Source organism: Oncorhynchus kisutch, linkage group LG11 (genome assembly GCF_002021735.2).
Source record: "Oncorhynchus kisutch isolate 150728-3 linkage group LG11, Okis_V2, whole genome shotgun sequence".
Taxonomy (NCBI): domain Eukaryota; kingdom Metazoa; phylum Chordata; class Actinopteri; order Salmoniformes; family Salmonidae; genus Oncorhynchus; species Oncorhynchus kisutch.
This window is the reverse complement of record NC_034184.2, coordinates 22,636,270-22,661,815: the sequence shown is the minus strand read 5'-3', so window position 1 is coordinate 22,661,815 and position 25,546 is coordinate 22,636,270. Positions and strand designations below refer to the sequence as shown.

At 42.0% G+C, this 25,546-nt stretch overlaps 1 protein-coding gene across 1 annotated transcript; it reads right to left on the bottom strand.

The window, feature by feature from the left end:
• Positions 1-3,029: 3,029 nt before the first annotated feature.
• On the bottom strand, positions 3,030-21,478 carry LOC109898908 (protein FAM83B-like). Its single transcript, XM_020493965.2, has 5 exons — positions 21,275-21,478; positions 15,027-15,529; positions 8,219-8,383; positions 7,501-7,625; positions 3,030-6,868 (listed from the first exon to the last, which is right to left on the bottom strand). Exons 2-5 carry the CDS (start codon positions 15,489-15,491, stop codon positions 4,735-4,737), a joined length of 2,889 nt encoding a protein of 962 aa, XP_020349554.2. The 5' UTR covers positions 15,492-15,529; positions 21,275-21,478; the 3' UTR covers positions 3,030-4,734.
• Between the last annotated feature and the right edge of the window lie 4,068 nt (positions 21,479-25,546).

Genomic DNA, 25,546 nt, shown 5'->3' with positions numbered 1-25,546 from the left:
CTGGGATTAAGGGGCTCTTTTCCAAGTTTAAAATGATAAACATTCAACATTGGCCATGCCTTCAACGAAGCATGATTTGTGTCGTGCTCAAAACAACTAACTCGGAACTGCGAAAACTTGACTTCAGTGAGTTGAAGACAACTGGGAAGTCGGGAATAAACGAGCTCTGACTGGAAAAATACGTTTTGAATGGACATCCAACTCGGAATTGCAAATCCGGCCTCTTTCTAGAGCTAAGACCTGAAGATCAATGACGTGGCCACTTTAATAAATGGATTACTAGTCACTTTAATAATGTCACTTTAATAATGTTTACATAGGCCTCCCGGGTGGCGCAGTGGTTAAGGGCGCTGTACTGCAGCGCCAGCTGTGCCATCAGAGTCCCTGGGTTCGCGCGCAGGCTCTGTCGTAACCGGCCGCGACCGGGAGGTCCGTGGGGCGACGCACAAGCGTCGTCCAGGTTAGGGAGGGCTTGGTTGGTAGGTATGTCCTTGTCTCATCGCGCACCAGCGACTCCTGTGGCGGGCCGGGCGCAGTGAGCGCTAACCAAGGTTGCCAGGTGCACGGTGTACCCTCCGACACATTGGTCGGGTTGGATGCGCACTGTGTTAAGAAGCAGTTGGGTTGTGTATCGGAGGACGCATGACTTTCAACCTTCGTCTCTCCCGAGCCCGTACGGGAGTTGTAGCGATGAGATAAAATAGTGGCTACTACAACAATTGGATACAATGAAATTGGGGAGAAAAAAGGGGTAAAAAAAATAAATAATAATAATAATAATAATGTTTACATATCTTACATTACTCAACTCATATGTATATACTGTGTTTTATACCATCTATTGCATCTTGCCTATGCCGCTCGGTCATTGCTCATTCATATATTATGTACATATTCTTATCCCATCCCTTTAGATTTGTGAGTATTAGGTAGTTGTTGTGGAATTGTTATATTACTTGTTAGATATTATTGCACTGTCAGAACTAGGAGCACAAGCATTTCACTACACTCACAGTAACATCTGCTAACTATGTGTATGTGACCAATAACATTTGATTTGATTTGGAATTTGATTTGATTCGAGGTGTGCATAATAGTGAGCAGCCTGGTGACCTTGAGTGCCGGAGAAGGAGTATACGTGACAACGTCAGTGAACTTCAGTGAACTTCAGGATGGAAAGTCGGAGCTCTCGATTTGGAGGTGGAGGGTCCGTCCGTCATGGTCTGAGCTTGTCATTGCAGGCAATCTCAATGCTGTGTGTTACAGGGAAGACATCCTCCTAACATCTGCTAACTATGTGTATGTGACCAATAACATTTGATTTGATTTGGAATTTGATTTGATTCGAGGTGTGCATAATAATGAGCAGCCTGGTGACCTTGAGTGCCTGAGAAGGAGTATACGTGACAACGTCAGTGAACTTCAGGATGGAAAGTCGGAGCTCTCGATTTGGAGGTGGAGGGTCCGTCCATCATCGGACTGAGCTTGTCATTGCAGGCAATCTCAATGCTGTGTGTTACAGGGAAGACATCCTCCTCCCTCATGTGGTACCCTGACCCTCTAGCATGACAATGCCACCAGCCATACTGCTCGTTCTGTGCATGATTTCCTGCAAGACAGGAATGTCAGTGTTCTGCCATGGCCTGCGAAGAGCCCGAATCTCAATCCCATTGAGCACGTCTGGGACCTGTTGGATTGGAGGGTGGGGGCTAGGGCTAGGGCCATTCCCCCCAGAAATGTTCCGTTATGTTCATACAAATATTTACACGTTAAGTTTTCTGAAAATAAATGCAGTTTATTTTTTACCTTTATTTCATTTAACTAGGCAAGCCAGTTAAGAACAAATTCTTATTTTCAAATACGGCCTAGGAACAGTGGGTTAACTGCCTGTTCAGGGGCAGAACGACAGTTTTGTACCTTGTCAGCTTGAACTTGCAAACTTCCGGTTACTAGTACAACACGTTAACCACTAGGCTACCCTGCCGCCCCAGTTGACAGTGAGAGGACGTTTCTTTTTTTGCTGAGTTTATGTACATATTTTCATTCACCCCTTTAGATTTGTGTGTATTAGGGAGTTGTTGGGGAATTGTTAGAATCCTTATTATATATTATTGCATTGTCGGAACTAGAAGCACAAGCATTTCGTTACACTCGCATTAACATCTGCTAACGATGTGTATGTGACCAATAACATTTGTTTTGATTTGATTTGACATGAACACACTCAAAAACAGCAGCTCTTTGCTGTATTCTTTGACAGTCTCTCTATGGTCATAGTTTTAAAAGTTATTAAATCTCCCGCAGGCTAGTATCAAACTTTGCTGTGGCTGGGGTTGTGGCAGCTGCAGGGAGGCACAGTGATTTGAGCTATCCGATTGGCCAGGGCAGTAGGCACACTCTTTTAGCCACAGATCTCCCAGTCTGCCGAGTAGGCAGTTTGTCTTTTCAGAGAAATTAAGTGGTTAAAAATTGGATCTCTTTGCCTACCCGGTGCGCAGGGCTTCTGAATCAAATATGCCTACTGCAAAAAACGCAACACAAGGGAAAAAAAGGAACGCAATCCTGTATGTCTTTATCATTGGCTTTTCTACAGAAATGTTTGGTGATCGACTAGGAATGCCTTGAAGATCGCGATCGACCTGTTGGTGACCACTGATCAACTTCATCTCACTTAGTTTACCTTTAAACCTAACTTAACCTATGACCTGACCCATCACCTTATGCATTACTACCCCACAGTGGCAAGAAGAGACAAAAAAAAAAAAACTAAACAACACAAATGTTTCCCAGCCTCCCACACATAGGTTACTTTCTGTCCCTAACACTAAAACTTAAACTTAAGCTTATAAAACTTAAACTTAAGCTTATAAAAATTATATTGAAATGTTTTGATGAAACTTAAACTCATTAAAAACTAGTAAAGATAATCTGTAAAACTCTTAAAACTACTAGAAGTCAAACCTAATATAAAAACACAAAACTATAATAACCTTGCTGCCCAGTAGGTCTATGTTACATACAGCAACAGATCAAAGGAAACACAATGACATTTATTTGGAAAAAGCAACTATATTTACAAAGACATACAATGTACATTTCCCTAAAATTGTCCCATTGTACCATTACATTTCTCACAACACCTGTATCCACAACACATGCAGCCACAGTAGAACAAAATATAACTTTATTTTCAAGCATATTTTGCCAAAGCATTTTACCAAGAAAGCTAGTCATCAAAACAACTCCAGATGCTGCAATAATGCCAAAAACTGGGGTGGCAGGATAGTCTAGGATAGTTAGAGCATTGGACTAGTAACTGAAAGGTTACAAGTTCAAATCCCTGAGCTGACAAAGTACAGATCTGTCATTCTGCCCCTGAACAGGCAGTTAACCCACTGTTCCTAGACTGTCATTGAAAATAAGAAGTTGTTCTTAACTGACTTGCCTAGTTAAATAAAGGTAAAAAACAAACATTTACTCATTCACCCAATCATGCAATGCACTGTAAATCCTGGATAGGTTTGTCTAATATTGTGACAAAATATTTTGCACTGTCTGTGATCACAGCTTTATTGTGATCTTTTAAAATTGAATGACATTTAATGTGTTTCATATGGAAATTAAGCTACTGTACCATAAATCCTAATAAATGAATCGATCCTATCTAACACAGTTAACTTTTAGTCTCTCATCACAGCCTTCGAGTAGCTGATCTAGTTTTGGGTTTGAAAAACTAAATAACACTTTCTATGAGGCTCATTCATTTGATGTAACAGATTATGGACTCGAGGAGCAAATACGATTTAACAAATTGTGTTCAGTGTTTTCCTCACTGCAGTGTACACGCACACACGCGCACACACACACACGCACACACACACACACGCACACACACACACACGCACACACACTCTTTTAGCTTTTCTCTTTTCGTCTTAGACAGAAAACTGGTTGAATCAATGTTGTTTCCACGTCATAATTGTTTATATATATATGTGTGATGATGTTGAATCAATGTGGAAAACTGATTGGATTTGAAAAAAGTCATTTTGTATTTTATTCACCCAACTTTTCACCTAAATCCAATGACATGGTGAAAGGTTTTGTTGATTTCATGTTAGTTGACAACTCAACCAAATGTAAATGAAGCTAGACATTGAACTGACGTCTGTGCCCAGTAGGTTCTCTCTTCAGTCAGTCCTATGATTGAGCGTAGTCTGGCAGTGGCACCCCTTGTGGTCTCTGCTTGGCCGGCTCTCCACTCAGATTCCCTGCATCTGACCTCTTATTGACCTCTATTTCTCTCGCTATGTCTCACCTACCACAGGACCGGAGCCCTAGGACTGTGCCTCAGGACAACCTGGTCTGACGATACCTGGCTGTCCCTGTCCCCTGTTCACCTGACTGTGCTGCTGACCCAGTTCTGCTGGTCTGACTTCAGCTGTGGTCCTCTGACTTGAGTTCACTGTCCGTGATACCTTGTCCCGGACCCTGCTTGTATGTTTGTGCCTCGTAGAAAGTTTACTAATAATCAAAACATTGATATTTAATTGAAGTAATGATCAGTTTTCCATTGCTCTAAATAGACCTGAATGGATGTCAGCTATTCATGTGAATAGTTTTCAAGTTTAATGGTGCAGTACACTGTTTCCAATCTGTCAACAATTTGATTGCTTTTTTGAATGTCATCATTTAACCAGTAAGCTTGGTTCACTATGCTAACTTTCTTTTCTACTACTTATTTTTGTGAATGAAATTCCCTACTCTTTGTATAAATTTCCCCAGTTTGTTTTCATGGTGGCTAGTTGTCTGCTGGCCAGTGTGGTTGTGTTGTTCATTGTTGGAGTTACTTTTAGCAGAGTGCATGCTCTTGGTCTTCTCTAGTGCATGTATGGGTGCAGGGTCTGTTGCAGATTGTAAGGAGTGGGGTTCCTTCTTCTCAAATGAGCAGAAAGGCTCAAATCTGCTATACAAACGACTACTTCCCCCCTGATCACTACGCCAGTTTCCTGATGCAAGGCTTGCCCTTTCATGTCTTTCATCAATGGCAGTAGGCTGCCCCTGTGTCCTAATGGATGTAGCTCTGGCAGGAGGGTTTTGCTGCAGCTCGTCAGTGCTGAAACGAGGGGCTGAGGATTTACCTAAATCATCTGCAAAGTGGTTCTTGTCCATCTTTAGCCTGGTAGGGGATCTGGTTGGATTTGCGGTGCCACTCTGCGATGCAACCTTCCTCTCTCTGTTTGGTCTTTGTTCTTCTTCCTCAGTCACTATAGTGTCTGAGCTACCACCCCTTTTTGGAATGACATTTTCCTTGGTTAGAGAGGAACCCTCTTTTTTCTCTGGTATGTTGAGCAACGATCTGATTTTCTTGGAGCTCTTCTTGAGGAAACGAGGTGAGCCCAGTGCTGTACTGGTGGACTTGTAAGTGGGCTCTTTGCTGTTCATATCAAGGGCTGCTGCAGACACAGTTCTGGAGGGAGGCTCTTTCCAAATGGAAAGAGGGGGTCTCTTTATGTCCACTGTGTTTTTGACATCATATTGAGAGACAGATCTCTGATCCTCAATCAGATTTGAAGAATATCCTCCATTCTGTGCACCCACTCTTATTCCACCACTATCTGCCTGTGTCCTCACAAAGGCTCCACCATACATGTGACTGGAGGACTCTTTATTGTCTCTGTAGTCTATGTTGGACTTTGGGTCTGCCACACTGTGCCTTTTGTGCCAGTTGTCTTGGAGGAGCTCAGGGTTTTTGATTACCAGTCCCCCTTTGGTTCTACCCAGGCTGGCATAGACAGACTGATGTGGGTCTCTTCCTGGGCCATAGCCAATGTTATTCCTAGGATCATCCAAAATCTGCAGACTTTGCTTCTTCATTATAAACTCATCCTGTCTCATTCTGTTTTCCATTGATGTTGCTGGATTCCGTTGCATTGATGAGTAATACGTTGCATTGTTTTGCCTTGCAGAGGGATCGACCTGACGTATGAAAGAGTTTTTTGAGTAACTGTTTGTCTCCGGTTGCTCTGGAATAGTGGACTTGAAAACAAGGGATGACCTAACTCTGGAGGGAATGAATGATCTAGCTTTGTTTTCCAGAGCTTCATACTGGTCCAGATAATCACATGATTCTCCAATAGGAGTGTCAGTGTTATTGAGGTAAGACTCTATCCTATATGTGCTCAAGAAGGACTTAGCCGTGTGCTCCAAAGTTGGTATGTTCTGCTGCATGGAGCGGGAGTGTTTGTCATTTCCGTGGTAGGACTGCCGAATATTGTGACCTCTGTACATCTGTGCCCCCTGAGAATTGTCATCCATAGCATTGGAAAAGTGGCTTCTTCCCGGGGCGCAGTGATAACCTTCATCTCCAGCCACATTCCAGTTGCTTGCCCCATACCTTGTGTTGTGTGGAACATGCAAGACTTCTTGTCTCTCCCCAGCATAACTGTGTCTTTTCAGGAAGTTTGCAGTCTCTGCAGACTGGAACTGATGGATGTGTTTTTGAACACTCACACCATGATTGACCATGGGTCTGTGTTGAAATGGCTCCTCCTCATAAAGTCTCTCCTCCATCTCTCTGATAGGGCTCGTCATGCCCATCTGTCTCTCACAGGCTTTGCTATACACTGTGTCCAGGGTATGTCTCAACTGGTCCTTCCTCTCAAAGGCTTGGCTGGATTGAGAAGCATACTTTGCCAGAGCATGCCTTCCATTCCTTTCTAGTAGCACACCCTCGGGAGGGGCGAGAACTGCTGGCATGGAGGAGCGAGCGAAGAGCGTTCGAAACTCCTCGTCATAGGACTCCACCAGCTGGCCTGTTATGACCTGCACCATACTCAGGTTGATTTTCTCATAGGACCACATGAAGCTGGGTGGAGTAGAAGAAACGTAGAGCAGCAATTACTTCAGTGTCAAATGTCAACTCTAACAGACATGTTCAGCTCAGTCTATGCACGAGGTCAACTAAGGTAAACAGTTTTGCATTATCAATAAATTGTCTGCTGTCAACCCTTAGCATCTCTAATTCATCTCTATGTTATAGCACATTTTTCTATCAAAGATAAGCCTTTGGCTGTCTAAAGTAGAGCATTAATATTGCTTTATCTGTTACTCTTTTTGAAAAGTCAACCCTTTCAGACACAAATCCCCAATCTTAAATGTTTTCATATCTCAAGAAAAGTTCTGTGTTCCACTTAGAAATCAAATACAGTCTCTACAAAAAGCCCTGTAAAGTCACATTGAACAGAACTTCTAAAAATCTTTAAATTGTCCAAGCTTTCATACCTATATTCCATGCATTATTTACATCACAGAGGTAAAAAAAAAAAAGCCAAAAAATTATCTACTTAATCCTTAACCTGTTCAAATAGTCACAATTACAATACAAAGAAAGAACATCACAATGACTCAATAAAGTAGATTGTATTTATAGCCAAAGAACAGTTTAATCAATATGGGGAAATCCTTATTCTGAAACACTGGCCTCCTAGTTCCATTTACCTGTATGATCCATACACCACTGTTTGGCAGTCCACCAATAGAAACTTCTGCTCCATTGCTCCATGAAATGTAGCTCCTGTACGACAGATGTAATCCTGCCCCTTCACTGTGCGTACTCTCATGTTCTGTAGAACAAGACAGTCAAAGTGGCATCTTAGCAAGACAATTCTACGGTAATACACCGCTTTATGCAAAGCCTGATTATTATCAGTATTCTCGCATGAAAGATATATTGACTCTCTGAAATAGCGAGAGAGCTTTATTGCAGCCTTGTAAAATGCTATGACAAGAAAGCATAAATCTTTTGGCTGTGTCCTAAATACCTCTGGTAATAACTACCTCAACCTGTAAACTGCCTCGCCCTGCAAGATAGAGTGAGAATTAAGTTTTCAGTGGTTCAGGTTAATTCTGAAATCCATCTACAGTATATAACACAAGACACTGCAATAACCTTCACCCTCCCCACTGCTGCACCTCACATAGTACATTATCTATCGGATACAGAGGTACCATACGCTGGAATTCTTATTTTCACGTTGCCGAAACATCATCATCCCTCAATAACTTCAAGATAGTCACTTGTTTTCTTTGGTGAAAATAAAAAACAAGGACAAATCAATACTGTATATACGATGAGAGGAGGATCAGGCGATACTTTTGATTATCAACCATCTACCAAGTAGATGAATTAACATTGTAACAGAGTATGTGAACGTACCCTAAGTTTTGGGATTTGGATGTCTTGATTCTCAGCCATTGAGAGAAAGCTTTGCAGATGAAATTCATCCAGAAGCACATAAACTGGAGTTCCTCTGATGGAGGCATCAACCGCTTCTTTGAATATATCCACATCTGTAAAAATGTCCATTACAATTGCAATAACCTGTAAGGAAATAAGGGAAAATAAAGAAAAGGTTATGGTTAACATGATGATTTCTTAAAAATAATTAGCATACCAAGTTTAACACCTTATTGTTGATGGACCCTCCTTTTTGATCTTTTGTGAATTAAAGTATGAGGGATTGTGTAGAGCTGTGGTAACACTCCCAAGCACATGTCACATATGACACCCCAATGGAAACTGGCGGTTCAATCACCACGTCCACCCTTCCCACTGTTGCTCCCACCTACATTACCGGTCAAAAGTTTTAGAACACCAACTCATTCAAGGGTTTTCTTTATTTGTACTATTTTCTACATATGTATAATAATAGTGAAGACATCAAAACTATGAAATAACACATATGGAATCATGTAGTAAACAAAAAAGTTGTCACGCCCTGACCTTTGAGATCCTTATTATTCTCTGTTAGGTCAGGGTGTGACTCGGGTGGGAAAGTCTATGTTTTCTATTTCGTTGTTCTTTGCCGAGTGTGGTTCCCAATCAGAGGCAGCTGTTTATCGTTGTCTCTGATTGGGGATCATATATAAGTTGTTATTTTCCTTTTGGGTTTTGTGGGGTCTTGTTTTCTGTTTAGTGTCTTACCTGACATATTGCTACAGAATGCTGTGGTAGCCATGCTGGTTAAGTGTGTCTTAAATTTTAAATACTTAACAGACAGTGTAACCAGCAAAGCACCCCCACACCATAATACCTCCTCCTCCTTGCTTTACGGTGGGAAATACACATGCAGAGATCATCCATTCACTCACACCGCGTATCACAAAGACACGGTGGTTGGAACCAAAAATCTCCAATTTGGACTCCAGACCAAAGGACAAATTTCCACCTGTCTACTGTCCACTTCTCGTGTTTCTAGGACCAAGCAAGTGTCTTCTTCTTATTGATGTCCTTTAGTAGTGGTTTCTTTGCAGAAATTCGACCATGAAGGCCTGATTCACACAGTCTCCTCTGAACAGTTGATGTTGAGATGTGTCTCCGTAAAGCATTTCTTTGGGCTGCAATTTCTGAGGCTGGTAACTCTAATGAACTTATCCTCTGCAGCAGAGGTAACTCTGGGTCTTCTATTCCTGTGCCTGTCCTCATGAAAGCCAGTTTCATCAAAGCTCTTGATGGTTTTTGTGACTGCACTTGAAGAAACTTTCAAAGTTCTTAAAATGTTCCGTATTGACTGACCTTCATGTCTTAAAGTAATGATGGACTGTTGTTTCTCCTTGTTTATTTGACCTGTTCTTGCCATATTATGGACTTGGTATTTTACCAAATAGGGCAATCTTCTGTATACACCCCTACCTTGTCAAAACACAACTAATTCGCTCAAATGCATTAAAAAGGAAAGAAATCCCACTAATTCACTTTTAAGAAGGCAAACCTGTTAATTGAAATGAATTCCAGGTGACTACCTCATGAAGCTGGTTGAGAGAATGCCATGAGTGTGCCAAAGCTGTCATCAAGGCAAAGGGTAGGCTATTTGAAGAATCTCAAAAATAAAATATATTTGGATTTGTTTAACACTTTTTTGGTTACTACATGATTCTATATGTGTTATGTCATAGTTTTGATATCTTCACTATTGCTCTACAATGTAGAAAATAGTTTAAAAAAAAAGAAAAACCCTTGAATGAGTAGGTGTTCTAAAAAGTTTGACCGGTAGTGTACCTGTATCCCCCTCTCAATAAAAGTGTAAAATAAAGTGTCAAAATATTTTTGTGAGGCATTGTTGTAAGCTCAGGAGCTCTATGTGATTACTGTGACTGTGATTACCATGCCCCTGCATGCCCTTATAATGTGTAAAAATGTTAATTAATTGATGTTTTAGAGTTCAAATGATGTACAGTACCATGACATAGACCCACCAGGTAAATCCAGGTGAAAGCTTTGATCCCTTTTTTGTGTCACTTGTTGTGACTAGGGGGCAGTATTTTCATTTTTGGAAAAATAACGTTCCCGTAGTAAACAGGATATTTTGTCAGGACCAGATGCTAGAATATGCATATAATTGACAGCTTAGGATAGAAAACACTCTAAAGGTTCCAAAACTGTAAAAATATTGTCTGTGAGTATAACAGAACTGATATTGCAGGCAAAAGCCTGAGAAAAATCCTGTTCATGTTTTGAAAGGAAGTGTTCCAATGCATCCCTATTGAGCAGTGAATGGGCTATCAACCAGATTACTTTTTCTACGTATTCCCCAAGGTGTACAGCATTATGACGTAGTTTTAGGGCATTTATGTTGAAGAATATCCGTAAGCGGCTACATTGCGCAACTGGTCACCTGATGGCTCCCAGAGTGATTCTCGTGTAAAATACAGAGGTAGCCATTATTCCAATCGGTCCTACTGAAAAACGAATTGTCCCGGTGGATATGTTATCGAATAGATATTTGAAAAACACCTTGAGGATTGATTATAAACAACATTTTCCATGTTTCTGTCGATATTATGGAGCTAATTTTGAATATTTTTCGGTGTTTTCGTGCAATTTCCGTGTTATTTCTCAGCCAAAGGTGAAGAACAAACGGAGCCATTTCGCCTACAAAAATACAATTTTCGGAAAAATGAGTGAAAACATCCGAAGCTCATCAAAGGTTAACTATTTAATTTGATTGCTTTTCTGATATCTGTGACCAAGTTACCTGCTGCTAGCTGGACAAAATGCTATGCTAGGCTATCAATAAACTTCTACTTCGTCTAGCTTTGGCTGTAAAGCATATTTTGAAAATCTGAGATGACAGGGTGATTAACACAAGGCTAAGCTGTGTCTCAATATATTTCACTTGTGATTTTCATGAATAGGAATATTTTCTAGGAATATTTATGTCCGTTGCGTTATGCTAATTAGTGTCAGTTGATGATTACGCTCCCTCATGCGGGATGGGGAGTCACTAGAGGTTATTAAATTACTCAGTATATCAAAGTAAATGTTCATCAGAAAAAAAACACAGAACATTACAATATCTGTGTCCGAGTCCTATCATTATTAGACCTGGTTGAAAAATGTTCATAATATACACAATATGTCACATTGTGCTTCCTTTAAAATATATATATATAAATATAAATATATATTGTATAGTATCTCAAGGAGTGACTTAGTGTGTGATCACAAGCTATGGCCACTCTGTGTTTACCATATTCCCTGTGACAGGTTTGACTTGGTTTGACATATGGATGGGAGTATTACCTATGTACAGTACACACCCACCTCATCTGGCTAATACTTGGAATACTTGTAACTAGTACAGTCTAGACAATGTAGTCTAAATCACTTGAGAAACCACAGTAAAACTATAGCTTATGCCTGCACATGTACATATCCATTTTGCTGACCTCATTTCTCAATAAAATCAGACTGATCTGTAGACTTTCTAAATTCTAGGAGAGCGAGCTAACCACACCAGCACTACTATCTGCAATCACGGTACCAGTATTGCTAGCACTCTTCTCTAATCTGGTTCAAACCTGCATTTACTTGTTCATGTTAAGTAGACCAACTGGTTAGCCTCACAGCTCTACGGTAGTGGGAGAATATTTACCCGAAAAATATAGCCCTGTTCTGCTTAATGGCCACTGATTCTCCATGCCAAAACGAGCCTAGAAAAGCACTCAAACCCCCATGTTCTTCTGCTTGATCCTCCATGATGGCAGGGAAGGATTTTCACCTTCAATGCATACATTGCCTGGGAAGGTAACATGCTCAGGAAGAACTCGAGAACCACAACTCCTGTCAGCATTGTAAATGACTCTAGAGTGGGTTTGAGAAGGAGGTTAAAATGCTTTGCTGTCTCTAACCCCTCCCCTTTCAGCCACCGGCCGAGGAGGGGTTCGAGTGCTTTTCTAGGCTCGTTTTGGGATGGAGAAGCAGTGGCCATTATGCAGAACAGGGCTATGCTAAGATTCCTGTTGTAAAAACAACGTGTAAGCTCTTCATCTTTAGTAGGCGTAAGCTAGCTAGTAGAAGCCTTGCAGTTAATACTACCTAGGGTGTGCAACGTGGGCACACTACAGCCGCGAGGTTAGTGTTGCGTTAGCTAGCTAACAGCTACCTTTGCTAAGGTGCGGTGTAGCTAGCACAGTGCTGGCCGGAGGGAACCGCGTGTGGGCAGTTAGACTTCGGTTATCGTCCCACATATCCCAGAGAGGTTAACCCCGCTGTCGACACCAAGCGGCAGAAGTGTGACATGCTACACCAAGCGGCAGATTTGTGACATGCGTAAGAAAGAAAGCAAAGCCTTCAACTTCTGCCTGCCCCACAAACCCAGGCCCTGTGGCAGCCCGTTGGTCACTGCAACTCACCCCAGCCTCACAGCATGGCAGGGGTACCAAGTTGGCCCAAGACCCCTGGCAACACAGCAGACTGACAATACCCAGGCTAAGCTCTTAAACCAGGGCAACCTGGAGTTAAACAGTCCTTTGCTGTGGCCACAGCAAAGTTCCACTCTCTTAACCACCCTAAGGGGGGCAGGATGGGCCAGCCACCCTAGGGCACAGCCTTAAGCAGCAGAGCAGGATAGTTTGCAAAGCCTACGGCTTCCTTGCCCTACCCGTCTCTCTCGGGTTTAACAAAAGCCGCCCGTCCCCATCTCTGTCTCGCCCGACAGTGGTGAGGAACATCTGCATTGGGGGAAAAACAACATTCCCTTTGTAACAGCACACTTGCATGACATTGCTCACATGGGATGATGGAGGATGTGCATTCTTACCCCCAAGTGTTCTTACCCCCCTTGGACCCTCAGCACCTTCTCAGGTTCTATCCAGGGATGGAAGTCAGCATGTCCACTCTCCCTCGGGTCTCTTCAGACATACAAAGCTAGATGACAGATTGCCATTTGCCTTTTTACTATGGCCAACCATTTCCCTCGCCTTATGGCATTTTCACCTCTAACCGTCTAGTGCACGAGCAACACACTAACACCTTCTCTTTACTACCAGGTGCCATTACTCTAAGTGAGCGAGGCAGGGAAGAGACCTAACACAGGCCCTGGTTAGCAGAGATCACTCTCCTGCTTTATAACCAGTCCTGATAGCCATTGTTACGCAGGGATCTGCAGACCCAAACATACGCAAAGACTTGCCACCCTCACCCAGTAGCCATGGTACTCTGGGGATGACCAGTGGGAGGATAAATCTGAATGCGACAAGCTGGCACCTGAAAATCTTTCACGATCTAGAGTTCCAGTGCCCCTCCTATACGTCCACTTTTTGGAAAAAGAGACAATGCGTTTTTTGGAGAAATGGTGTAACTTACACAGATCATTCATAACCCTTTCTAACCCTAACCCTCTGTTTGCAAGGTTTATATGCTTCATTGCAGGACCTTTTTTGGACAGCATGAAGATCTCTAAAGGAAAAGTTAACTGTTATCTCACCTGTCACACAGCCCTCGACAGTTGCACAGTAGGGTAACAGCCTCTGTTATGTCGTTTTTATGGTGCGTGTCGCTAACACAAAACCAGTCTCCAAGCTTTTAGCTCCATCACTGGGACCCTTCTATTGGGCTTGAGGCGCTGGAAAGCGGGGAGATGTAATACTTCTCTTTCTAACCCACTTTACTGTCTGACCTATGCCTGCAAAGCAAGTGAGTGGGCTGCACTCACTGTCAACCCACCGTTCATGCCTTCAGTTTGCCCAGGGTCCTCCTGGGTACCTCACACCCAGTTTACGGAAGTAGAGCTTCTCCACCGTTTGTGTCCTGAATGTGCCTGGTGAATTTGATTAGATTAAAGTGACAGAATTGCTCTAGAGTGACAATGACTTCTGTGCTTTTTGGGCACCTCCAACAGCTATCTTAAGATAGTGGAGGCTATTCCATTGGAAAATATAGGCACTGTTGTAAAACATCTCCTTATGGGAGATTTGCGCTATGGCATGTTGGGCCAGCCCTCATACGTTTCTGAAGTCTTTACCGACTGGATGTCATTGCATCTTCCTGGAGCATTCTCCCTCAGTGTTGAAGCCTCTGAGGGGTGATGCTATTGGAACTACCCTGGAGAGCATGTCTGCATTACAGGTGTTGGCCATATGCCTTAAGTGACACGTTGAAAGGAAACGTAACCCCGGTTCTATGAGAATATGAATAATATTTGTCACCACCTTTCCCAGCTTGCAAGAGCGCAAGGAAGAGAGACATGGTCGAGAATGTTGGTGGGCTTGTTAACAACCCTTAAGTGACACATCCCACTCGCATTTTCATCAAATTGGGGTTACGCAAGTAACCTAAAGTTTCTTTTGCAGGGCACCTACACTTTTACTCATGAAGGTAAGTTGCAAAACCTGATTTTATAGACCTGCCCTGACCTTCTCAGACACTACTGACTAGTGAAAAGGAATCGTGTATAATTTTTCTCTGGGAGTTAAATAAAATGGGGCCAGGAATCTGGTTATTGAATTTGTCACTTTGTCTTGTAATAGTTTACATTTGTGATTCTTGAGCTATCACATTCACACACAAAGTGACAGTCCCAGTTGGGGAGCAGGCAATATTAGCTAAACATGAGGCTTTCTACTATTAGTCCACAAAGGTACTATCAGCAGCTTTCAAAAATACAATATTGTGATTTGCACACCATAAACAAGCATTAGCATTACCATTGTTGTGGACACAATGCATTGCAGGATTACAGTACCTGTCTGGCACCCTGAATCTGTTTACGGATCACCTCTTTGATGGTGGGGCTGTTTAGTCTAGCTGGATGGAAAAGCAGATCTATATTGGTTTGGAGTTTATCATGCATGACCATCGGCCATCCTAACTCCAGGTTGGGTGTTACTATGTCTGAGTGCACAGGCCAGTACGTCCCAGTTGAGGACTTGCTGGCCGGAGTGTCCAGTGCTGGTCCGTTGATTTCTTCTGTGTGGCTGCTAGGCAATGGGTGTGAGGCATTTGTAGTGATGAAGTGGATTTCATCTTCTGAGAGAAAGCTCCCTATCCGCTCGGCCTTGAGGAACTCCTGGTAGCTCTCTCTGCCACCATTCACCAGGGAATCGATAGCAAGGCGATAAGCCTCCTTATAGTGGGGATGAATGTAATCCTCAGACTGCAACTCTCCTTTCAAGGAGGACAGCAGGGAGAGTTGTTCGGATTCCATCATCACAATGGCTAAGCGAGCCCTGTTACAGATGGTGGACGCTGGAAGTCAAATGGACAAGAAGCAACGTGTTAGAAAAACAATAGTGAGTGTTTTCATTTAAATAAAATATGTGTTTTCACTGGAAATCCCTGTTTAAGTATTTTCCCGGTTCATGTTTGTCTAACTTCTAGGAAGATTATATCCCACTTAACCCCAAGATTTCCCTGAGTTTTCACCATCATTGTAAAGCTGTAGGTGTTTTGTTGTTTTGGGGAATTCTTTTAAAATTCATTTAAAAGATTTGTACTTATTGCATGTGATTAGTGGTGAATCCTGTTATGTGAACCAAACTTTTGTTTTAATATGGTAAAAATATGTATTTTTAAATTATGTTTTCAAACCAAACATTTAACATCTAATACTCAAATCATACTGTAAAATCAGGTGAGTTGGTTTTAATATTTTTGGCAATTTTCAGGTGTTTTGTGGGCACAACACATCAACTCTGTTATCCATAGATAGATAGAATAATCATGTTTTACCAAGTTAAACATGCATTCAATTGCCCCTCCGTGTTGCACACAACATGCTTCCATTCCCCCATCACCAGGGGAGTTGTGACTGAGGAAATTGTCAACGCAGTTTCTGTCAACCATATAACTTTATTAGTCCATTTATAGTATCTTCATTTAACCTATTGAAATGGGAAAACATGTTTTTTATGAAATTGAACATTTATGACAGAATGTTTAAAATAGGTGAAATAAATTAAGTTTTTAAATATGTATTTTTTCCATAGTTTAACTAACCAAAAGGCACTCAATTCGTGGAATGACATGTGTAGTGTTATGTTGTAATAGTTTCCCTTAGTTTGTTTTTTGGTTAATCAATAACTATGTAATTAGCTCATTTCAATACATAGACATTCTAGCTGTCAGAATGTACACATCAGAAATAGGTATTCATGTTGTCAGAAGCACACTGTGTTCTAAACTACTAACTGCAGCTGGCCCAGCTTGTACAGACTTGTTGATTAATATGTCTAGTGTCTAAGCCGTTGAATTGCGACTCCACTTTGTCTCTATGCTGATGTTTTACCTGTTTGATTGACGTACGGAGCGAATAACTATACTTTGTATTTGGCCATATTCGCAGTCACCTTGCCATGGTTAAATGCGATGGTTTGCGCTTTCAGTTTTGTGCAAATGCTGCCATCTATCCACGGTTTCTGTTTAGGGTAGGTTTTAATAGTCACAGTGGGTACAACATCTCCTATTCACTTCCTGATAAACTCAGTCACCGTATCAGTATATTCATCTATGTTGTTCTCGGAGGCTACCCAGAACATATCACAGTCCACGTGATCAAAACAATCTTGAAGCATGGATTATGATTGATCAGACCAGCGTTGAATAGTCCTTAGCACGGGAACTTCCTGTTTGAGTTTCTGCCTACAGGAAGGTAGGAGCAAAATCGAGTCGCGATCAGATTTACCGAAGAGAGGGCCTTGTAGGCATCCCGGAAGTTGGAGTAGCATTGTTCGAGTGTTCTAGCAGCGCAAGTACTACAGTCAATATGTTGATAAAACTTTGGTATCGTTTTCCACAAATTTGCTTTGATAAAATCCCCAGCTACAATAAATGAGGCCTCAGGATATGTGGTTTCCAGTTTGCATAAAGTCCAGTGAAGTTCCTTGAGGGCCATTGTGGTATCGGTTTGAGGGGGAATATACACGGCTGTGACTATAACCGTAGAGAATTCTCTTGGGAGGTAATACGGTCGGCATTTGATTGTGAGGTATTCTACGTCGGGTGAACAAAAGGTCTTGAGTTCCTTTATGTTATCACAATCACACCATGAGAAGTTAATCATGAAACATACACCCCTCCCTTCTTCTTCCCAGAGGGATATTTTTTCCTGTCTGCGCGATGAACTGAGAACCCAACTGGCTGAATGGACTCAGACAGTGTATCCTGAGAGAGCCATGTTTCCGTGAAACAAAGTATGTTACAATCCCTGATGTCTCTCTGGAAGGAAATCCTTGCCATGAGGTTGTCAGGGACTGAACATTAGCGAGTAATATACTCGGAAGCGGTTGGTGGTGTGCGCGCCTCCTGAGTTGGACTAAAAGTCTGCTCCAAGTGTCTCTTTTCTCTTTTCTGCTGGCAGAGTTTTGGAACAGCCTCTGCGATTAGTTAAATTGCCCTGGGGGATACAAACAAAGTATCCGGTTTGGGAAAGTCTTAATCAAATCAAATCAAAATCAAATCAAATTGTATTATTCATATGCGCCGAATACAACAGGTGTGGACCTTACAGTGAAATGCTTACTTACGAGCCCCTAACCAACAGTGCAGTAAAAAAAAGGATAAAATAAGAGATGAAAGTAACAAGTAATTAAAGAGCAGCATAAAAAATATATATATATATATATAGGGGGGTGCTGGTACAGAGTCAATGTGTGGGGGCACCGGTTAGTTGAGGTAGTATGTACAGTTGAACTCGGAAGTTTACATACACCTTAGCCAAAAACATTCAAACTTAGTTTTTCACAATTCCTGCCATTTAATCCTAGTAAAAAATTCCCTGTCTTTTAGGTCAGTTAGGATCACCACTTTATTTTAAGCATGTGAAATGTCAGAATAATAGTAGAGAGAGGATTTATTTCAGCTTTAATTTCTTTCATCACATTCCCAGTGGGTCAGAAGTTTACATACACTCTATTAGTATTTGGTAGTATTGCCTTTACATTTTTTTACTTGGGTCAAAGGTTTCGGGTAGCCTCCACAAGCTTCCCACAATAAGTTCGGTGAATTTTGGCCCATTCCTCCTGACAGAGCTGGTGTAACTGATTCAGGTTGGTAGGCTTCCTTGCTCACAAACGCTTTATCAGTTCTGCCAACACATTGAGGTCAGGGCTTTGTGATGGCCACTCCAATACCTTGACTTTGTCATTTTGCCACAACTTCGAAAGTATGCTTGGGGTCATTGTCCATTTGGAAGACCCATTTTACAACCAAGCTTTAACATCTTGACTGATGTCTTGAGATGTTGCTTCAATATATCCACTTAATTTTCCCTTCTCATGATGCCATCTATTTTGTGAAGTGCACCAGCCCCTCCTGCAGCAAAGCACCCCCACAACATGATGCTTCCACACCCATGCTTCACGGTTGGGATGGTGTTCTTCGGTTTGTAAGTCAGTCCCTTTTTCCTCCAAACATAATGATGGTCATTATGGCCAAACTGTTCTATTTTTGTTTCATCAGACCAGAGGACATTTCTCCAAAAAGTATGATCTTGGTCCCCATGTGCAGTTGCAAACTGTAGTCTGTTTTTTTATGGCGGTTTTGGATCAGTGGCTTCTTCCTTGCTGAGCGGCCTTTCAGGTTATGTCGATATAGGACTCGTTTTACTGTGGATATAGATACTGTTGTACCTGTTTCCTCCAGTATCTTCACATGGTCCTTTGCTGTTGTTCTGGGATTGATATCCACTTTTCGCACCACAGTACGTTCATCTCTAGGAGACAGAATGCGTCTCCTTCCTGAGCAGTATGACAACTGCGTCGTCCCATGGTGTTTATACTTTCGTACCTTCAGGCATTTGGAAATTGGTCCCAAGAATGAACCAGACATGTGGAGGTCTACAATTCCTTTGCTGAGATCTTTGCGGATTTCTTTTGATTTTCCCATGATGTCAAGCAAAGAGGCACTGAGTTTGAATGTAGGCCTTGAAATACATCCACAGGTACAGTACACCTCCAATTGACTCAAATGATATACGTTAGCCTATCAGAAGCTTCTAAAGCCATAACATAATTTTCTGGAATTTTCCAAGATGTTTAAAGGCTCAGTCAACTTAGTGTATGTAAACTTCTGACCCACTGGAATTGTGATAGAGTAAATTATAAGTGAAATAATCTGTCTGTGAACAATAGTTGTAAAAATGACTTGTGTCATGCACAAAGTAGATGTCCTAACCGACTTGCCAAAACTATAGTTTTCTAATAAGAAATATGTGGATTGGTTGAAAAACTAGTTTTAATGACTCCAACCTAATTGGATGTCAACTTCCGACTTCAGTTGTACATATAATTAGAGTTATTAAAGTGACTATGTATAGATGACAACAGAGAGTGGCAGTGGTGCGGATAGGGGGGGGGAGATGCAAATAGTCTGGGTAGCCATTTGACTAGATGTTCAGGAGACTTATGGTTTGGTGTTAGAAGCTGTTTAGAAGTATCTTGGACCTAGACTTGGCCCTCCGGTACCGCTTGCCGTGGCTGAAGTCTTTGACAGTTTTTAGGGCCTTCCTCTGACACCGCTTGGTATAGAGGTCCTGGATGGCACGAAGCTGAGGACCCATGCCAAATCTTTTCAATCTCCTGAGGGGGAATAGGTTTTGTCATGCCCGCTTCACGACTGTCTTGGTCGGAGGCTGAGCAGTTGCCATACCAGGCAGTGATGCAACCAGTCAGGATGCTCTCCATGGTCCAACTTTAGAACCTTTTGAGGATCTGAGGACCCATGCCAAATCTTTTCAATCTCCTGAGGGGGAATAGGTTTTGTCATGCCCGCTTCACGGGCATGACAAAGGTGTGTACTTGGACCATGTTAGTTTGTTGGTGATGTGGACACCAAGGAACTTGAAGCTCTCAACCAGCTCCACTGCAGCCCCGTCGATGAGAATGGGGGCGTGTTCGGTCCTCCTTTTTCCTGTAGTCCACAATCATCTCCTTTGTCTTGATCATGTTGAGGGAGAGGTTGTTGTCCTGGCACCACATGGTCAGGTCTCTGACCTCCTCCCTATAGGCCGTCTCTTTGTTGTCGGTGATCAGGCCTACCACTGTGTGTCATCTGCAAATTTAATGATGGTGTTGGAGTCGTGCCTGGCTGTGGAGTCATGAGTGAACAGGGAGTACAGGAGGGGGCTGAGCACGCACCCCTGAGGGTTCCCTGTGTTGAGGATCAGCGTGGCGGATGGGTTGTTACCTACCCTTACCGCCTGGGGTCGGCCCGCCAGGAAGTCCAGGATCCAGTTGCAGAGGGAGGTGTTTAGTCCCAGGGTCCTTAGCTTATTGATGAGCTTTGAGGGCACTATCGTGTTGAATGCTGAGCTGTAGTCATTGAACAGCATTCTCACATAGGTGTTCCTTTTGTCCAGGTGTGAAAGGAAGTGTGGTGTGCAATAGAGATTGTATCATCTGTGGATCTGTTGGGGCGGTATGCGAATTGGAGTGGGTATACGGTTTCTGGGATGATGCTGTTGATGTGCCTCATGACACTCACCTGGACTCCGTCACCTCCTTGATTATCTTCCTTATATCTGTCAATCCCCTTGCTTCTTTCCTCAGATGTTATTGACTCTGTTTCATATCGGTGTGTTTGGGTTTCTTGTTTCTTGTTTTGTTTATTTATTAAAACACTCACTCCCTGTACTTGCTTCCCGACTCTCAGAGCACTCGTTACAACGAAGCATGTGACAAACAAAATTGTTTTCTATTCCTAGTTTTAGTAAAGTTAGTCAAGTTTTCCCTATTGGGCTTTTAAACCAATGTTTTGGAATCTGCCTTTCACTGCTATTGTGTGATGATGCAATGTGTCCAGTTGATTGTATATTATATTTCCTCAACATTACTTTTTATGATAAAATATTTAAATGAATAGAGATTATGCACATTATTATGCTTCTTAGCTCATATGCCTATCGTTATTTGTTCATAGTCCACTGAATTATTTGAAAGCATATTCTACATTCCATGTCACAACAGTCTAATGTTAAACTCTATAGAAGTTACTTACATTAAAAGTATGAGTTATAGAAAATGTATCTTGTAGTTTCCCAATAAATCCCAGTCCGGCATCTTTCAATGTATTCTGCTGACTGTTAAGCCGTATTGGAGGAAAAGCTTATATCTGCCAACTGAAAGTAACAAAGACAAGGAGGTGTCTCAACATGAGAAGCACTCTGTGGATGGAGGGTGTGGATTCCAGTTCACATGCAAATAGCTCAGGCTTTAAACTTGCTCACAGCACAGGGGCTGCCATAAACCTGTTTCAGATAGGTAGCCACACCCACCTCTTCTTCTTTAAGAGTTCAAAGTTCAATTGTGTGATGTAGACAATGGAGGTTTTGATAGTCTTTTCTATCAAATTTAAAGGAGCCTTTACATGTTATAATATGGCAATATGTACGTAAGCTTTAACAGTGCATGCTAACTCATTTGATTACATTTATGCTGAGTGTACAAAACATTAGGAACACCTTACAAATATTGAGTTGCACCCCCTTTTGCCCTCAGAAGAGCCACATTTCGTCGGGGCATGGACTCTACAAGGTGTCGAAAGCCTTCCACAGGGATGATGGCCCATGTTGACTGCAATGCTTCTCACAGTTGTTTCAAATTGGCTGGGTGTCCTTTGGGTGGTGGACCATTCTTGACACACATGGTCAGTGCTTCATTTTAACCGGATTCTGCCAGAACATGATCTGGCACCTCAAGTTAAGGGCTGTTTGGTTTCGGAACCCATTTGCCAGGATCCAGTACCTCTCATGGCATCACTGGTTGCAATGTAAAAATTATTAGAAAAGCAACCAGAGTTAATTCAAGTTGACTCCTCTGTAATTCTCTTGCCCCCTAAAAAATGCAATGTAAAAATGTGCCTGATATTCTAAGAATTGATTTCTGTTGTGCCGGCCGGGTTTAGCTTATATGTTTTTACGCAACATTATAGTCTGGCCATTGCTCTGGTGAGAGAGAGAAGACTATCTGTAGGCCTATCTCTCACAGAACTAGAATGAGATTCTCTTTATATGATCTCTCTTCCTCTGATAGACATGAGTCTGCAACCTTCAGCTCTCCAGGGTTGCACTTCATAATTGATTTCCTTATAGAATCATAGCCGCGGGAAGGGTGCTGGAGATGCCGCAGCATCCCTGATAAATTGAAATACATTTGCCAAAGTTATAGAATTACTGCCGTCTGTTCAGAAAGAAATGAACTGATTCAAAATACTAGGCTACACCAAGAGTAGGCTTATAACTTAGCCACAGAGGATCAATAGCTGTGGATTGTGTGTAGCCCTATCAGAAGGCATATCGACAGGATTGCGCTGCAAATCTGTCAGTGAACAGCATGCAGCAAAAACAGGCCTTTCACAATATTTAAATTACAATCGCATGAAAACACAGGTTGGAAAGCAAACGGATCCTGCTAAAAAGAGAAGACTAATCTAGCTGTCTGTACGCTACCACGGTATCATTTCCCAAATAGGCCTATTGAGCTAACAGCATTGTTTTACAAAGTAAAACAAGAGCGATAAGTGTTTGGCACTTGGGCTGCTATGCATCATTGGTTGAGTCAGTGAGACTGGAAAGCTTTTTTAGGACTATAATTGCCTCCTCATACTGCACAATATGTGTCCACACACATAGGCCTAGGCTGTTGATGGATTCAAGACAAAGTCGTTTTTATGACTCTCAGATTCTCAGTTTGTCAGTGTCAAGGGAGTATGTCGTTTGGATCATTTGTGAGCTATTAAAAAATATTCTGCTAATGTCCAGTCGTTGTATGGAGGAGACCAAGGCGCAGCGTGGTAAGCATACATACATCTTTAATAAAGAAAGAACACTGAACAAACTATACAAAAAAGAAAACAAACCGTGAAGCTAATATGAGAGGTGCAGAACAGGCAACGAATAAGAACCCACAAAATACCCAAGGAATATGGCTACCTAAATATGGTCCCCAATCAGAGACAACGATAAACAGCTGCCTCTGATTGAGAACCAATCTAGGCAACCATAGACATATAAACCCCTAGACATACAAAAACCCTAGACAATACAAAAACAAGACAAACCACCCTCGTCACACCCTGACCTAACCAAAATAATAAAGAAAACAAAGATAACTAAGGTCAGGGCGTGACAGCTAAAGTCTCCAGTCTTCTAAAATAATATATAATTTCGTGAAATGTGTTAATAAAAGGCCATATTTTCCCCATGTGTGCAACTACTGCAAGAGCCTCTACTCTACTGCTCTATGCCAGAATGCAAAAGTGATGATAATGCACCCAATGCTTTATTATATAGGTGATTTTATTTCACACATTCTGGTACCCCAGAGCCCCCCCAGGTCACCCCCTCTCGGTTCACTTTTTGTTCGGGCACCTCCCAATTGACAAATTAAGCACTGCACACTGGAAACTGTTGAGTGTGAAAAACCCAGAGTAATTGCAATTCTTAACACAAACCAGTATGCCTGGCACCTTCTACCATACCCCTTTCAAAGGCACGTGAATATTTTGCCTTGCCCATTCACACTCTGAATGGCACACATACTCATTCCATGTCTCAATTGTCTCAAGGCTTGAAAATCCTTCTTTAAACTGTTTTCTCTGTTTGGAGTGGATTTAACAGGTGACATTAATAATGGATCATAGCTTTCACCTAGATGCACCTGGTCAATTTATGTCATGGAAAAAGCAGGTGTTCCTAATGTTGTTTACACTCAGTGTATATAGTATAAGCATTGTGAGTGTTTGTGTACTGAATAAAATGATAAATGTAGGCATTTGTCATGTCTAGACAGTGTCTATACAATACATCCCAACCCAGGTCATTCTTGACTGCCTTTGTTTAGTCCCCCTTGCAAGCTGAATTGATGGTACTGGGGATTGCTGGAGAACACCTGTACCACACTAGTTCTGTCTGATGTGTGAATATGTTTTATATTCACATAAGTGAAAATACTGTATGTTCTTCATGACTTAGACATGAGCCAAGCAGAAGAAATGGGGTGGGGGTATTGTAGACCACCAGGGGTCTTTCAATCACCCACGAGTGAATGCGCTTTTCAGATCAGTTCAGATCAGAGAGTAAAGCCTGTCGTGTGAACATTAGTTGATATTCTTTGCTAGTTAGTGAGTTATTAGTCCAGTTATAGAAAAGTGTAGGACAGAAAATGGGAGTTACTGCTTCCCACAAGAGCACAAAAGTGTAGGCTACATTTCTTTAAAAAGTCAGGTAAAAAGCTTATGTCTTAATTAAAGGAACAGTGTTGTATTTTGAGACAGGCTTGAATATGTGACTAAGCCAATAGCAAGAGGGGTAGCCAACATTGTCTAATTCTTTGTATGGGTAATAATAATTACTTTATTTTGTAAAGTGGTTTCTTGCATCATGCAACACAATACAATGCAATGTACTGTCACCTATTTGGCCCACGGTCCTTCATAATGTTCAAGGTCCTAAACGATATCTTAACCGCCATCGATAAGAAACAATACTGTGCAGCCGTATTCATTGACCTGGCCAAGGCTTTCGACTCTGTCAATCACCACATCCTCATCGGCAGACTCGATAGTCTTGGTTTCTCAAATGATTGCCTCACCTTGTTCACCAACTACTTCTCTGATAGAGTTCAGTGTGTCAAATCGGAGGGCCTGTTTTCCGGGCCTCTGGCAGTCTCTATGTGGGTGCCACAGGGTTCAATTCTTGGACCGACTCTCTTCTCTGTATACATCAATGATGTCGCTCTTGCTGTTGGTGGGTCTCTGATCCACCTCTACGCAGACGACACCATTTTGTATACTTCTGGCCCTTCTTTGGACACTGTGTTAACAACCCTCCAGGCGAGCTTCAATGCCACACAACTCTCCTTCTGTGGCCTCCAATTGCTCTCAAGTATAACTAAATGCATGCTCTTCAACCGATCGCTGCCTGCACCTGCCCGCCTGTCTAACATCACTACTCTGGACGATTCTGACTTAAAATATGTGGACAACTACAAACCGGCTACGCATGCCTTTCCTAACGTCACCATGCCGTGTCGATTGCTGTTCTGGTTTGTAACTATTGTTTTATTTCACTGTAGAGCCTCTAGCACTGCTCAACACACCTCAGCTAACAATTTAGTTCCACCTCCCACACACGCAGTGACATCACCTGGTTTAAATGCTATTTATAGAGACAATATCTCTTTCATTATCACTTTATGCACAGGTTTACCCCCACTGTATTCACATCCTACTATACCTTTGTCTGTACATTATGCTTTGAATATATTCTAC

Excerpts from the sequence above, each read along its gene's own strand:
- LOC109898908 (XM_020493965.2), bottom strand. The coding sequence starts at position 15,491 with ATGATGGAATCCGAACAACTCTCCCTGCTGTCCTCCTTGAAAGGAGAG. Across the intron at positions 8,384-15,026 it reads AGATTCAGGGTGCCAGACAG|GTTATTGCAATTGTAATGGA; the intron begins GTACTGTAATCC and ends ATTTCCTTACAG. Across the intron at positions 7,626-8,218 it reads TCCAAATCCCAAAACTTAGG|AACATGAGAGTACGCACAGT; the intron begins GTACGTTCACAT and ends CTTGTTCTACAG.